The 16,657-nt window shown below is 44.2% G+C and overlaps 1 protein-coding gene across 1 annotated transcript in view; it reads right to left on the bottom strand.

Annotated features, from left to right (window-relative positions):
- Window positions 1-1,266: 1,266 nt before the first annotated feature.
- Window positions 1,267-16,657, bottom strand: part of LOC144772259 (uncharacterized) — a 92,085-nt gene continuing 76,694 nt past the window's right edge. Inside the window, exon 4 of the mRNA XM_078656481.1 lies at window positions 1,267-5,824. Within this exon, the coding sequence (XP_078512607.1) occupies window positions 3,025-4,776 (1,752 nt within the window). The 5' untranslated portion in view covers window positions 4,777-5,824 and the 3' untranslated portion in view covers window positions 1,267-3,024. The remainder of the gene's footprint in view (window positions 5,825-16,657) is intronic.

A 16,657-nucleotide genomic window follows, 5' to 3' on the forward strand; every position in this document is an offset into this window, starting at 1 on the left:
TCGAGTGCCCCTCTGTCCCAGCTGAGATCCTCTTGGCTTGCAGGCTCCTCCTCTGCGTCCTCCTCCCGCCTCTCCAGACTCCGTACGGCTCCGTAAGCCGATCCCACCACACACCACGGGCGTAGTAAGACCAGTAAATCTTACTGTTTAACGTGCCCGCTCTGGTCTTCACAAACAAAATCGTGGCAGAAACGAAATCATCGCATCCTCAGACTACTTGCACCTACTCGCCAGACTCCACTCAGTAAAGAAACCCCCTGCAACCACCACCCGACTCGGGAGACACTCGCAGCCCGCAACTATCCGGCCGCCATATTTTCCACTTCCAAAATACAACAAGGAGGGAGCCATTACGTTGCTTATATTATGGTCATTGTGCACCAGTCGTTCATGGTGCAGGGTTGCAATTTATGAGTGTAAGAGAGAGAGCAACTGCCGGCTGCTAGTGTATCTATGGGAGGTGAGCGCATTGGCGCTTTGTACGCCAATTGGTGCTTTTTGTGCTCTCTCAATAGCATATTCCGGTTTTCTAAAAAGAAGTTTCATTTACTTCTGCATTCCCATGTGGATTTGTTACAGTCCAATCTGTCGAATCTCGGAAGCACACGCTGCTTCTTCTGCAGTTTATTAGAAACAAAACAAATGCATTTATGCCCCCATGAGCATTCTTTTGCCCGAGTGTTCACTACAGTCAGAGTGCTATGAAAGTTAAAATTGCTGTTTAATAAGACAAAATGTATTAACATAAAATCATTTTAACAGTATTGCACAATAATGCTCAAAGTAGACAATATCTATTCTAAAGTGTAATCTGTAAACAAGAGAAAAATCTTATGATGGATATTGTTGTTTACAGATATGACAAGATTACTAACCGTGAATGATCTTAAATATTTTTTTAAGTTAAAAAATGCATTCAGAATAATTTTGGTCTATTAAATATAAGTAGTGGGACTCCATGAGGATGGCCAGATGAGTCAATGTTATGTGGCAGCTGCTTGAAAGGTCTGGATTTTATTTATTTGTGCATTGTAAGTATTATAATCATGGTTCTTTTTCAAAAGAAACGGCCAGACCTTTTAAAAGGATTGTTAAAAGAAAGTCTAAGACTTGAAAGGTATTCGCCAAATGGTGACATCCGATCACCCTACACATCATTATTCCTAAAAAAGAAAAACAACATACATAAAAAAGATTGGTGTATCCTATCCTCAACACATTGTACTCTTCTTTTTACAATCATACAGAATTCCCAGATCCGAGCAATGAAATCACATCATACTTTAATAGAAGACAAACACATAGCAGGTTATCCTGTAATATGATCTTATACTGACCCTGTGGGGTTTTGGAGGCATTTCATGGGCCACTATGAAATATGGGTTTCATTAGCAAGAGGGCAGTCTCAAACCAGCCGGCAGAGCTTTACTATTGCATTTTGTTGATTTAATATTCCAATCATAAAAACTCATACCTGGACGTTCTTATTTTAATTAATTAATCGGGAGATACGCATTAACAATTTCACCCTTAACCAGACTTCACTTACAGTTTTTAGTAAACATTCCCATTTGAAAACCAACACATTTTTTAACCCAACTGCCACAAAATAATCATGTAAAATTAAAAATACAAACTGGCTAATTTATATGATATGACCCTACATTGCCATCCAAGGGATCTGGTGATATTTACAAACCACATCGCCTTTAGCCTTGTGGTTTATGATATGATCAGAACACCATGATGGAAATGTAGGCCCATACTACATGGTTACCTATTATTATCTTACAAAAATAATAAAGGTTATACATTGAAATATACTTGGAACTTAATGTTTACATAATTCATTAAGGCCTTCACCATCCCATGTACACGAATGAAATTGAAGAATGTACCCCATGGTCAACAATGTCAAAGGTTACCAATACATTGAGTAACAGGATCAAAGAGCTACCTCTTCTTACAGTGTGAAAAAGACAACTTCCACAGTGGGAGGGTCGTTTCAACATATTGAGTTTTTCCAAACCTAGAAAGCGCAATATTGAACCTCACCTGACATCGAAAAGGTCTAGACACAGTTTCTTCATAAACCTTACAACTCTGAATGTTGAAAAGTAAATGAAACCCTCCCACATTTACTGTAGCCAAAATTATTTTCTAAGATGTGTTGGTGACAGCGACTTAGAATTTAATGAAAGACTGAAACACACCCTATACGATGCTCCTGTATGAGATTTCTGTGTGTAAACTTACTGATGCATACATAGATGGAAAAAACATGGAAGCTTTTCTCACACCCATTACAACAGAATGTTATTTATACTTTGTGTGTTCACTAATTGACCACTAGGCATAATAAATCATGCAAGTTCTTCCCTCATTAACTATATCTGTGGTTTGCAGAAGGTGTCTTACATTTTATGAATAACTGAAACATCCTACATATTTTATGTTGTTTTTCCTATGTGTGATTGCTGGGGTCATTTTAGGTATGTTGAGCTAGCAAAGCCCAATCCACCTTCAATGCATTTGAATGGGTATTCTTCTGAATGCCTTCACAGATAGATGGTTAGGACTTATGCTTGAGTAAATCTCTTTCCATATCCACTGCATGTGTGTTTTTCCATTTCTATGTTAGCTACTGACTCTTAAGATGTACGGATTTACTAAAGCTCTTTCAACAATCACTGTATTTCTATGCTTTTTCTTCTGTATGCCATCACAGATGGATGGTTAGGTCTGAAGCTTGTGTAAATCTCTTTCCACATTCTCTGCATTTGTATGTTTATTTCCCCTGCGTGTTAGATGGTGCCTCCTTGGATGCATGGATTTACAAAATTCGTTCTACATTCACTACAAGTGCATGGTTTCTCTGCTACATGCCTTTGCAGATGGATGGTTAGGATTGACCCCCAAGTGAAGGAATTTCCAGATTCACTCCAGGTGTATGGTTTTTCCTGTGTGCTTGAGTTGATGGTCCTTTATAGTTGATAAGCGCGTAAAGTTCATTCCACATTCCCTTCATGTGTATGGTTCTTCCATTGTGTGTGTTAGCTGGTGGCTCTTTAGAGTTGCAGATATACGAAAGTTCTTTCCACATTCATTGCATGTGTATGGTTTTTCTCCTGTATGCCGCCGCAGATGGATTGTTAGTTCTGATGCTGTAGTAAAGCTCTTTCCACATTCACAGCATGTGTATGGTTTTTCTCCTGTGTGCATTCGCTGGTGTCTCCTTACATGTGATAGTTGAGTAAACCTTTTTCCACATTCACTGCATCTGTATGGTTTTTCTCCTGTGTGTGTTCGCTTGTGGATCTTTAAAGCTGTAGCTTCAGTAAAGCTCTTTCCACATTCACTACATGTGTATGGTTTTTTCTTTGTGTGTGTTAACTGGTGGCTCTTTAGATGTGAGGAGATAATAAAGCTTTTTCCACATTCACTGCAAGTGTAAGGTTTTTCTCCTGTGTGTATTCGCTTGTGGATCTTTAAAGCTGATGCGTCAGTAAAGCTCTTTCCACATTTGCTGCATGTGTATGGTTTTTCTCCTGTATGCCGTCGCAGATGGATGTTTAGGTCGGATGCAATAATAAAGCTCTTTCCACATTCACTGCATGTGTATGGTTTTTCTCCTGTATGCCTTCGCAGATGGATGGTTAGGGATGATGTCTGAGTGAAGCTCTTCCCACATTCACTGCATGTGTATGGTTTTCCCCCAGTGTGTGTTAGCTGGTGGCTCTTTAGATGTGCAGAGCTACTAAAGCTCTTTCCACATTCACTGCAAGTGTATGGTTTTTCCCCTGTGTGAATTAGCTGGTGTTTCCTTACATTTGATGCTACAGTAAAGCTCTTTCCACATTCACTGCAAGTGTAAGGTTTTTCCCCTGTGTGGATACGCTGGTGTTTCCTTACAGATGATGCTTCAGTAAAACTCTTTCCACATTCACTGCATGTGTATGGTTTTTCCCCGGTGTGTGTTGGCTGGTGGCTCTTTAGATTTGCAGATGTACGAAAGCTCTTTCCACATTCACTGCAAGTGTATGGTTTTTCTCCTGTATGCCATCGCACATGAATTGCTAAGCGTGATGCTTCAGTAAACCTTTTTCCACATTCACTGCATGGGTATGGTTTTTCTCCTGTGTGTGTTAGCTGGTGGCGTTTTAGCTGCGGAGAGCTACAAAAACTTTTTCCACATTCACTGCAAGTGTATGGTTTTTCTCCAGTATGCTGCCGTAGATGGATGGTTAGTATGGATGCTTTAGAAAAACTCTTTCCACATTCACTGCAAGTGTAATGATTATCCCCTGTATGCTTACGCTGGTGGATCTTTACATCTGATAAACGACCAAAGCTCTTTCCACATTCACTGCATGTGTGTGGTTTTTCTCCTGTATGTGTTAGGTAGTGGCTCTTTAGATTTGAGGATGTACTAAAGCTCTTTCCACATTCACTGCATGTGTGTGGTTTTTCTCCTGTATGTGTTAGGTAGTGGCTCTTTAGATTTGAGGATTTACTAAAGCTCTTTCCACAATCTTGGCATGTGTCTGGCTTTTCTCCTGTGTGCCGTCGCAGATGGATGGTTAGCTCTGATGCATAAGTAAACCCCTCACCACATTCACTGCATGTGTATGGGTTTTCCCTTGTGAGTGAGTGCTGATGGATCTTTAGGTTTGCTGTGTGAGTAAAGCACTTTCCATTTTCACTTCTTGTGTCTGTATTTTCTGTTTTTTGCGTGCAATATTTGCTCCACAGAGTCGATGACTCATTAAAGGTCATCTTACATTCAATACACAAAAATGAATTTTCTGTCGAGTTGTTACTGGTGTCAGTGTAGTAATGATGAATGATTAACTATTTTCTCACAAACCCAGAACCTTTATGTTGTTTCTTCTCTTTATTAATGAACTCTTAGTTGTGAATTGCTGATGAACACTATTGCCACATTAACGGTGTCCTTATGGGTTTCACCCTGTGCATTGTTGGTGACGTTACTTTAGCACTGAGCAGAACCTAAAGCTTGTCTTCCATTGTATGTGTTTTACTTTGGGGTTTAGAGTCTAAGTGTTTTGGCATAAATCATATTATGCCATGAGTTTGCTGACTGACCATTGTGGTTCCTGAACCACTAACTATATTTTAATATTCACTTGATATGTGTAGTATTTGAAGGGTTTGTGTTCTTATTAAGAATGTTAAATAGTTACTGGAATCCTTGTACGACTGATAACATATGCATGGTCTTCCTATAATTAGCTGTTTTTTCAACCTGCGTTAAGAACTTTTCAAGTAGAACTGCAAACTCGCAGCTTATCTAAATAATATATTTTTAGGAGAATATTTATAAAATACACACACAAAGAAAAAAACTAATTACCAAGTCTTTATATTCTAGAATAATGTACGGATTGTAGGGGCCAGCAAAACAGTGTTTATGGTGGACTAACATCACAGTCTTTATATTATCATGTTAGAGAGGCTAGCATAGTTGTAACTACCTAATAATTATCTAAGATAAAGGGTGGTATCTAGTATATTTTAATACTGGATGTGTTCGGTCAGTTTAATTTTTGTGATGTTAATTATTTCAATCTTTTGAGTCCAGCAGCATGGATGTCGTCAGCCTCTTGAAGCAGCAGATTGCACTTGATGTTCTTGCAGGCTTTGTCTGTTTGTGTACGTGGTTCTCTGTCTCCTACTGATTTGTTCTTTTTCTTATTACTATTTGGCATCATTTCTTGTTCTTCTTGAGTATTAGATACGTTTCAAGTATTGTCATATTTTCTTCATTACTCTTCGTCGTATTATGTGTTCAGGAATCTCCTATCTGTGGATACAAGCATACTTGTAATATCAAAATCTATAAGCAGCGTAGTGTACAATATGTCTCAGATGAAATGTCAAAAAATTAACACAAATAAATTCCTGCCACTGGTTATTACTCTAGAAAGCACTCTAGAAAGCAATCCAGTCTATCTTTTTAGCTCACTGCTCCAAAATGAACAGCCCTGTATGTGCCGGAGTTCACCTGGATCTGAATAGTAACATAAGCAACCATGCATAATAGAAAATATCACAGCATCTTAATATCCTGATATCACAAAAAAAGTAAATTAAGAAAGACTGATGATTTAGGATAGTGGGCATTTTTTGCATTCAAGAAATGAAAGGATGCAGAAGCTTTTCCAAGGTGTTTATTACAACCGCTTGTGGATTAGTAGTTGTGGAGGGGTAGACACATTTTACAAAGAAAGCTAAATTCACAACAACAAAAAACATGAAGTGGAATGGTTTCTCAAGAGAAGATGCTCATACATTAGGTAACAGTGCATGCAAATGCTTTCAAAGAAATTCTACACTCTGAACAGGACTAAGGTACTGATTTATATCTTGAGGCTAAGGATATGATTATGGCCAAGATAATGGTCCGTCTGCCTGATTTAAATGTACGAGGTCCATTGATGTAACCGCAGTGGAGACCACTCCATCTCCGGCATGATTACACCCCTCTGATGGCCTGATAGAGTAAGGGCTGTGGGTGGTTGACCTGTATGTCCTCCCAGACATACAGGTCAGTTTTGACACACCAGAAAACCCCCTGCCGTAAGGGGCAGTGAAAACTGTTGTATGCATTTTTATACATAAAAAAAATAATGATATTTTCAATAAAGAATTTTCTTTGAAAATAAAAACATAAATTTGATGGACGACTCTATAATTTTGATGGCATCAAACGTAAAAAAGCATTGACAGGACCTGCTGTAACTTTAGTTGTTGCCAATGCCTATAAATCACCACAGGCGTGGTGGTCATTTCTACATTTGGATAGTGGGGGAAGCAGTAATTTACTCTGTTGCCCTGAGGGAGTAAAAACCCCTCTGCCAAATTATAAATCGGGTCCTCAATCATCAATGGCAAGCTGACCTCATAGATGTGCATAAATATGCAACGGATAAACATGGCATACCATTTATTTCAACTTATAAATGTGCTGTCAAAGTACGCCTTTCCAATTGGCTTGAAGGATATATCTGGGTCTGAAAACTACAACCTAAGGAAGAAATGTGCAAACTTTTAACGCGATGCAGCACCAAAAATGCAGCACTGCATCGCGCCAAGGGCAGTGTGAAAAAAACTTGTTATTTCTACCATGATATTGTACTGCTTTTCCTCCCACCCAGCGCTGGTGCATTTGAGGCTGCCATTCCCCAACACACACTTGTGCACCATGGTGCATGAGGGTGTGCATTCTATCAAGAATAGGTTAAAAACGATGTTTTACTATTTTACCCACTTTGTATGTCTGCTGTATAACTCAGCACACATGCAAAGTTTGAAAAGTATGGACAAACTGAAATGTTTCTCCTCCATCACACCTGCCTCAAGGAAGCATGATGTTTTGGTTTAAATCATCTTCTAAAACGGCTAATAGAGTAGTATGTGCATCAATACTCATGGGTGGTTGCAAGAAAAACACTCATTATTTACCTACGGAATGACCCCTTGATGCAAATTAGCACATAGTGCTACTTTTCATCCTTTTGCCCAACCTTTCAATGAAAAACCTGATTTGCTTTAGAAAGTAAATATCACTAAAATACCTTGCGCCAAGATTACAGAACGCAAACTAGACGGAAGGCATATCGCCCCACTCAATTCGTTTGGTCAATGAATGACTTGTTTTAGCATGATTTTTGTAGAACCTTATTGGTGTGGGAGTTGCCGGGCCCTCACCATTATAACACACATTGCCAAAAGCAACAAAAAAATGTGGTCTCAAAAAACACACACTGCCACAGTAAGTACTGGCACTGAACAAAACTACTTAGTGTGCCTATATGCTCCTTGTGAAAGAGCAGAATGATGTCACTCACAGTGAAGCCAGCCGATACAGAGAGAGAGAAACAGAATTTTAATAAATACAAAAGATAATGGTCAATGCCAGACCAAATTAGGGGCCCAATTATTAAACAAAGTTTCAAAAGTGCACTCATGGTATATGTCCTTGCATTAAGTGCAGCCATGCAGCTTTCCTTAATTACAAAGAATTTACAGAAGTAGGACAATAAATAGTAAATATTTGTGAACTTCATTTTAGCATGAGCAAATGTGCATGTGTAGATTTGGTCATGTGAAAATCTGAGTGTTTGCAAGTTCCCTCCAACCACTTTTTTCCACAACTCTGGAAGAAGGTTTCCATCTGCCATTGTTAGGAGTACGTTTCCAACATTTCTCAGTATGGGAAAAGATATGAGAAGAGCTGTTGAAAAGCTTTAAAACGTACAAGTTAGTAGGTTTGGACAGACTCAAAAGGGCTTTCCAACCCTGTAACTATTGCTTACCACTACCTTCAGCCCCAGTATGTAGATCTGCAGAAATGTGGCAACATAAGGGGATTGCAAGCATTCAAACAGTACTATGGTATGAGTCCTGGCATAATCAGAGAGGCTATATCAGAGCTTTTATATAATGAGATTGCTGCCATAATGTGTCCCTGCACTACATGGCACTAAAGGGACAAGTGGATTTTGTTACAGGACAAGTAGATTCATGAAGCAACCTGCCCCATGGACAAGTAGATATTTTATTAAATTCCACACCCCTGTGTGACTTAAGTCCTATGGTACAGCAAGACTATTAATTAATACATTTTATTTCATCATGTTCATAGCCTAGGAAAGAATAGCGTTACAATGAAAATCAATGATCGCGCAAGAAATGACCCTAAACTTAATCAGCACCTGGGAAGATGATACAAAATGCTGTCAGAGGTGATGTATGCATACGAAATATTGCCTTCCTGAACCACAAAAGAGCTTCATTATATAGTATTCAGTCTTTCTATAGAGTACCCTTGCCAGCAATTAGTGTATCTGATTTAGACCTATTACATTGTGTAAGTATGTATTAGGCTATAACTGATGACACCCACTTCATACTATGTTTGCTGCTTGTATTTAAAGATCATTAACACATAATACAAAAAGAATCTGCCAGTGAACCAGAAATTGAGAGCTGAGAGATCATCAAACAAAACTCAGAATACTTACAGAAATGTCTAGTGCATACAGTGCAACTAAAACTATCACCTACAAAATCTATTGCTAACTACCGACTTCTCCCAACTCAACCAAAAAAGTCTAAGTAATGCTACTCATAAAACAGCGGCAAAAAAACGATTGATGGACAGAATGCAGAACAATGTCATACATTCACCCCAGTACAGAGATCTGGGCCTTAAGCCATAATTTTTTTGCTCACCATGCCTTTCCAGTTCGGACCCAGCCATATGCAAATCAGTCTTGACCCTGCACTCATAAAACAGCAGCATCTAGTGAGAGAAGGTATAAATCTAAGAAACAACTAACCACAATGACACCACAGACACTGAGGACCATACAAGACCCAAGAGCATACTACAATGGAATAGTAACCTGCAGACCCAGCAGCACTGACAACCATCTCCAACCACAGACCAAATATATCTTAAAATACGGGGGCTGATGTGTGGTTCAAGATGCAACCCTCCAACACATGCTCCGAGATAAATCGCAACAAGTCAGACAGCAACAGGCATGTATTTACAGACACAATAACTTTAGGCCAGAAACATAAAAAGCAAAAGTAAGAACAGCAGTACTGCAATGAGCATCAAGTGGCAGATGCTGTTTTATGGTTAGTATACAAGATCCCTCAACTGGCAGATTCATTATACTGTGTATTAAAATAGTTTATTTGCTTTACGTCACACTATACAAAAACCTCAAAACCCATCATTTGCTAGTCTTTGTTATGATATGCACAGTATTCCCCACTCCTAATCATAAGAAAGTCATTATCAACATGTGTTCAAACACTGCATCATACTGCTGGGGTGTGGAGTTATTTACACAAAAAAGAGAGGTGAACAGCAATCATTGTCCTCATACCCAGGGCCGGGAAACCTGCAGACATGTGAGCCTCCCACAGGCTGATATCTCTGTTTAATTCGGACACCAAAATATAGAGGGCGGGCATACACCTGAAGATGCACTTCTAAACTAAGCAGGGGCCCATGGGGAAATAAATGTGAATTAAAAGGCCATTAAAGTTGTCAGATTAAATTTAATAGTGCTGGCATCTATATGTTGGTTTAAAATAAGGTGATTGGTGTAATGGGGATATTAATGACCCCCCACCGCTGTGAATGAGGTCAACATGTTTCGCCTAAAGTCCCAGTTGGGTCCACGGCATTCATCCGGACCGTGAAAGAAAGTACGGGCTCTTCTCTTACCACACTACGGTGAGTGGATTCCACTCAGTGGGGTGATGAAGATCACACTCCACTGTGAAATGGCTAAATTCTAAAAGCTTGAAAAAAAACCTTTTAAAAAACATATTTACTGTCATATAGCTTATGACACATACAACGAAAAACAGAGTAAGCCACAATCACCATGGTTCTATCGTGAGAGGCTAAAAGAGCAGCAGTAATGTGACAGCAATCTGTGCACCAATCACGGAGATAATATCTCCACAATGCTTACTCTAAGATGAGGTCAAAATGGCCCCGTAGGAGGGAGAGGGCAGGAGACCCTTTAGGTCCAAAACTAGAAATAAAGTTTGGGAAGAAAGAACAGAAATGCACGATGTTAGAGGCCCCCATGGGGTCCTGTAGGAAAAGCACATGTGGCTCTGTAGTGTCGAAATATTGTGGGACCTGTAGAGAAAGAACCCACTCAACCAAGCATTCATACTCTTACTGTCAAACGACGTAATCTACGCCTCTGTGCCTAGGTCTGCGCATCTCCACTCCTCGCCGGTAGAGAGAGCAAGCCGGCGTCCGGTTTTCGGTTTTATAGTGTGGGCCAGAGGAGCTCATTATTAATAAGTGCTAAATACCTGGCAGCTGTGCGAGATCCGGTGTCCTCAAGACATAGACTGAAGGAGGTCCGGGGGAGTGCCTGGACACCCAAATAAGGCATGCGGAAATGGAACCTTAATTGAATGGTACGTGAGAGGAGTGAAGTTTACGATGGGGCCGGCGTCCCCGGAATCGGGTTGTTGGTGGACCCGTATGCTCATGCGCGTCGGTGGTAGAGGATACTGCGCAAGTGTGGTAGAAAAAGACTAGTTCTGTGCACATGTCTAGAAAAGCAGGAGGGCATACCAGTTTGGAAAACCTGAGATTGAACTATGATGGTTTTTAATTCCATATAAAAACACATCACCAAAGGCATATCCACAAAACACTCTTTTATATCAGAGTATAGAGCACTCCTACACCATAGAACACCAGCCTTCCGTCTACATTTTTAAAAGACTGCTACCAATATAACTGTGGCCACTGGTTGTCGCTCTACTTTTGGGGTTAACTCTGATGTTTTCAAGTACCATATAAACCACACCATCATAGACACAACTACACAAGCATTCTTGCGTTTGTATAGAGGGCACCTGTACACTACACCATACACTCTCTTTGTGCGTACCTGCTGCCTGTTTGCTGGTGGAACAGCTTCCTTCTTGTGGACCCAGGCTACTTCTCGCCGGACCCGCTCCGCGGGTCCCGCTTCGTGTCTGGGAGCAGAGGAGCTTCGGGAGTGCGTGCAGACGCCAAGGGTGCCGGTAAGCCTTGCAGGGCTGCGAGCAGCGTGGTCAGGGACTCCATATCCCAGGAGTCCCTGATAGCCCGCCTGCAATCACCTGGGCCGCTCTCCCTGCAAGCCCCGCCCCTTCACCTACGGAGCTAAAAGCCACCGCTCCCACTACCTCTTTGGGACTCTCTTTGTGCGTACCTGCTGCCTGTTTGCTGGTGGAACAGCTTCCTTCTTGTGGACCCAGGCTACTTCTCGCCGGACCCGCTCCGCGGGTCCCGCTTCGTGTCTGGGAGCAGAGGAGCTTCGGGAGTGTGTGCAGACGCCAAGGGTGCCGGTAAGCCTTGCAGGGCTGCGAGCAGCGTGGTCAGGGACTCCATATCCCAGGAGTCCCTGATAGCCCGCCTGCAATCACCTGGGCCGCTCTCCCTGCAAGCCCCGCCCCTTCACCTACGGAGCTAAAAGCCACCGCTCCCACTACCTCTTTGGGACTCTCTTTGTGCGTACCTGCTGCCTGTTTGCTGGTGGAACAGCTTCCTTCTTGTGGACCCAGGCTACTTCTCGCCGGACCCGCTCCGCGGGTCCCGCTTCGTGTCTGGGAGCAGAGGAGCTTCGGGAGTGCGTGCAGACGCCAAGGGTGCCGGTAAGCCTTGCAGGGCTGCGAGCAGCGTGGTCAGGGACTCCATATCCCAGGAGTCCCTGATAGCCCGCCTGCAATCACCTGGGCCGCTCTCCCTGCAAGCCCCGCCCCTTTACCTACGGAGCTAAAAGCCACCGCTCCCACTACCTCTTTGGGACTCTCTTTGTGCGTACCTGCTGCCTGTTTGCTGGTGGAACAGCTTCCTTCTTGTGGACCCAGGCTACTTCTCGCCGGACCCGCTCCGCGGGTCCCGCTTCGTGTCTGGGAGCAGAGGAGCTTCGGGAGTGCGTGCAGACGCCAAGGGTGCCGGTAAGCCTTGCAGGGCTGCGAGCAGCGTGGTCAGGGACTCCATATCCCAGGATTCCCTGATAGCCCGCCTGCAATCACCTGGGCCGCTCTCCCTGCAAGCCCCGCCCCTTCACCTACGGAGCTAAAAGCCACCGCTCCCACTACCTCTTTGGGACTCTCTTTGTGCGTACCTGCTGCCTGTTTGCTGGTGGAACAGCTTCCTTCTTGTGGACCCAGGCTACTTCTCGCCGGACCCGCTCCGCGGGTCCCGCTTCGTGTCTGGGAGCAGAGGAGCTTCGGGAGTGTGTGCAGACGCCAAGGGTGCCGGTAAGCCTTGCAGGGCTGCGAGCAGCGTGGTCAGGGACTCCATATCCCAGGAGTCCCTGATAGCCCGCCTGCAATCACCTGGGCCGCTCTCCCTGCAAGCCCCGCCCCTTCACCTACGGAGCTAAAAGCCACCGCTCCCACTACCTCTTTGGGACTCTCTTTGTGCGTACCTGCTGCCTGTTTGCTGGTGGAACAGCTTCCTTCTTGTGGACCCAGGCTACTTCTCGCCGGACCCGCTCCGCGGGTCCCGCTTCGTGTCTGGGAGCAGAGGAGCTTCGGGAGTGCGTGCAGACGCCAAGGGTGCCGGTAAGCCTTGCAGGGCTGCGAGCAGCGTGGTCAGGGACTCCATATCCCAGGAGTCCCTGATAGCCCGCCTGCAATCACCTGGGCCGCTCTCCCTGCAAGCCCCGCCCCTTCACCAATCACACCATCTATATACAAACGCTTGCTCCACCGCTACGCGGGAGCGAGCGGGAGCGCGCCGGGAGAAGCCCGGGACAAGGGCGGGACCGTCTGTGGCCGTCCGGGGCCGGAGGAGGCCGGGCTGGGCCACATCCCTTGGCCCCTTAAAGCTGACATCCAGCCACCAGGACTATGGCTTCAGGAACCCGTTCTTGCAAGACAAAGAAATCTGCTGGAGACGTTGTTTTAGGCACTATGGACCAGTTCATAACCCGTGCTGTCTCCATAGTTGAGAAGGAGATAATCTTGGCTGAGCGAAGGTTGTCCCGGGACTCCTTTAGCACGTCTAATAAGCGCTCTTCTTTGGGCGCCATTGCCCTAGCTGATAGCCCTGGTTATATCCCACCAACTCCTTTAGTAATAGTTGATTCCCCCACCATTGACGAGAGAGTGAGTCGGATTAGGGCTAGCCTTGAAAGGGTAACCACCACAGCTCCAAGTATTGTGCTCGACCCGACACACTCCACTTCCTCTCTTTTCAGTATTCCATCACCAGAGAGGCAGATTCCAGATGGTACTCCCAATACCCCTGATGATTCGAGCCCCCATGTGCTTGTAAATATAGCTGTGAATTCCCCATCCACTGCAGGTCACTCTGATATTAACACTCCTAGAGTGGTAGTCCCTGAAACTGTACCTGTAGGGAATCTAATCCTAGGCTCCGTCCCTCAAAAGAAGAGAAAGCGTCCCATTAGTCCCCGTAGGGGAGGCTCTCTAAAACCTCACAGTAAGGTTAGTAGGAACATCATACCAAAAGGGGGTATTACCCCGAATCAGGTTCCCCACTCAAAACCCCAAGCGTCCCACATTGGAGACGCTGCTGTCGAGGGCACTCCTGGGCAATTGGCTCCCATAGATGCTAGCATTTTCCCCCAAGTCGAGAGCATTATTAAGTCTGTGGTGATGCCACTTGTAGATAAGATCGATGGCCTCACACGCAAACTAGCCTCGCTTGAGCAGTCAATGCTGGACAACTTTTATGCTGTGAAATCGTTAGTTAAATTTCACGCTAAAACCCAGGCTGAAGAGAATGGTGGGCTAAGGAGTGGTCCTGCCCCAACAGTTCCGTTTATCCCGACAGCCCTCCCTGATCCCTCACCTAGTTTAAAAACGCCTGCCTTGGCTAAGGCTCCCAAACCTATCACTGGAACCATACCCCTCTCATCGACCCCAACCCCTGAGTCTAGTTTGGCACGCCCATTGAATAAATCTAGCACCCATGTACCAAAGGCACCCAAGGTCAAATTTGCTGCAAATCCCAAGCCTACCACTTCCAAAACTAAGGCAACTGGAGATACAGTGACTGTAAGCAATGGCGCGGCAATCATAATCGCATCCCCTCCTACTTCTGCTTCGCATGTAGCGCCCAAACCCCCAGTAAAAACCACAACAAAATTCCTAGCCAAAGACAGGATAAAACGGCGTATGCCAAATGCTAGTCTTCCGCCTGGCTGTAAGCCCTATGTGGTTATCTTAACAGGGGTACCCGAGCTTGAAGAGGGCTCTCGTGAGTCCTATTCTGAACTCAAACATAAGACGCTCTCTTGGCTAAAAGCTAATAGACCCCTCCCAGGGCACATTGATGGCAGAGTAGCCTTTGTCCGACGGGTGGGTTGGATCGGTAACAGACGCAAGGCTATTACCGGGGATTGTGTGTTGATTAATTTTAATGATCCCAGAGCTGCTGGCATGATTTGTAGCCAACAGTCGCAGCACAACTTTTGCGACATACAAACTAGGGATTTGGGGTACTTTTATTACCCCCCCCCCCTTAATGGGGCTCAATAATAATAACAATAATAATAATAATAATTTTTTCCAAAATGGGGGTAGAGGTGTATGGTTCCCTCATTACCCAACCTTGGATCCTAGAGCAAGTGTATGGACCCCTTCCCAACCAACCACTCCACAGGGTTGGGGCTGGTGACTTAACACCTTAGAGGTAATAAATGTCTCCCCCCAATGGGCTAACACAACTTCTCTGGTAGGGGAGGTTCCGCTGACCAATATTGTTGTGCCCCATCCCTCGCCTATCCCAATCTTACCCATTCCTTCAGGTGATGGGACAGATAATCTTGAACTAGTGGCTGGACCTCAAATTTCGGGTCCTCAGGGTGGGAATAGCGGTTATAATGAGCCCCAGCATCATGCCCCTTTGAAAATCATTAGTTGGAATGTGGCAGGCTTAAGCAGTAAGCTAGATGTCCCAGACTGGGTGGCGCTCATTGAACCCCACTCAGTTTGCGCATTTCAAGAGACATGGTGCGTAGAACCAAGGCACCGAGTAGGAAATGCCACCTTTTTTGTCCCGGCGGAAATTCCAGCTTCAGGAAGAGGTCGCCCCTTCGGAGGTCTCTTGGTTTGGATAGACATTACTTTGGGATGGAGGGTACACCATCACCCCCAAAAAACTCCAGATTTGATGCACCTCACTGTAACTTGCCCGAGGAGAGCAGAAAAACTGGAGATTATCAATATTTATACACGAGGGGCCTCCGGGAGAGCTTTGTCACCAACGCTCTTGGACCTGGAGGCAGCCCTGGGTGAGTGCTGTAGCGATTCCCTAATTTTGGTCATGGGGGACTTCAATTGTACATTTGAGCCTTTGTTACCCGATGAATCCTTGGATCTAAATGATGAAGATTCTAGGAGAGGTGTCCCGTCACTTGACTTGCCCATCATAAATAGCTGGACTCCCAGAATCATCCAACTAAATTCCCTCACTTTAGAGCATGGCCTAAGGGCAGCCAATGGGAGGACACCATCAGACCTAGTGGGGGCTCATACATATAACAGGGTCGGCCATTCTTCCCGGATCGATTATATCCTTCTAAATTTTTCTTTGTGGGCTCATATGAAGGATATGGTAGTTCTTCCCTCCCTGGACAGTGATCATAACGCCCTTTCTTTGACCTTATCAATCTGGTGGAAAGAGAACTTCCCTGGAAGTGGAAACCATGATGCTTTCGCAACAGGGCCACTGGGAGGAGTGGTCCCAACAAACTGCTTAAGACGCTTGAAATGGGACAAAGTGGCAATAGATGAGGAGAAAATGGCATGTATCAGAACTGTTACTTCCACAGCCAGTGCCATTTTAAAAAGTCAGCCTATTTGCCCTAATCAGATTACAGCATTGTTCTGTGAGGTCGCACTCTCAATTGGGGACCTTTTCAAGGCCAAAGTAAAAAATGGGAACCCTAATCGTAATAACCAAAAAGGCAAGTCAGGATGGTACACGAAGGAGTGTCGTGCCAAGAAGAGAGCCCTGATATTGGCGGTGAAAAGTGGAAATGCTATCCTAATATCCACTGAACGGAAGGGCTATAAATCGGAGCTTAAAACAGCAAAGAGAGACTGGGAAGACAAG

The sequence above is a fragment of the Lissotriton helveticus genome, chromosome 8, assembly GCF_964261635.1.
Source record: "Lissotriton helveticus chromosome 8, aLisHel1.1, whole genome shotgun sequence".
Classification (NCBI taxonomy): Eukaryota; Metazoa; Chordata; class Amphibia; order Caudata; family Salamandridae; genus Lissotriton; species Lissotriton helveticus.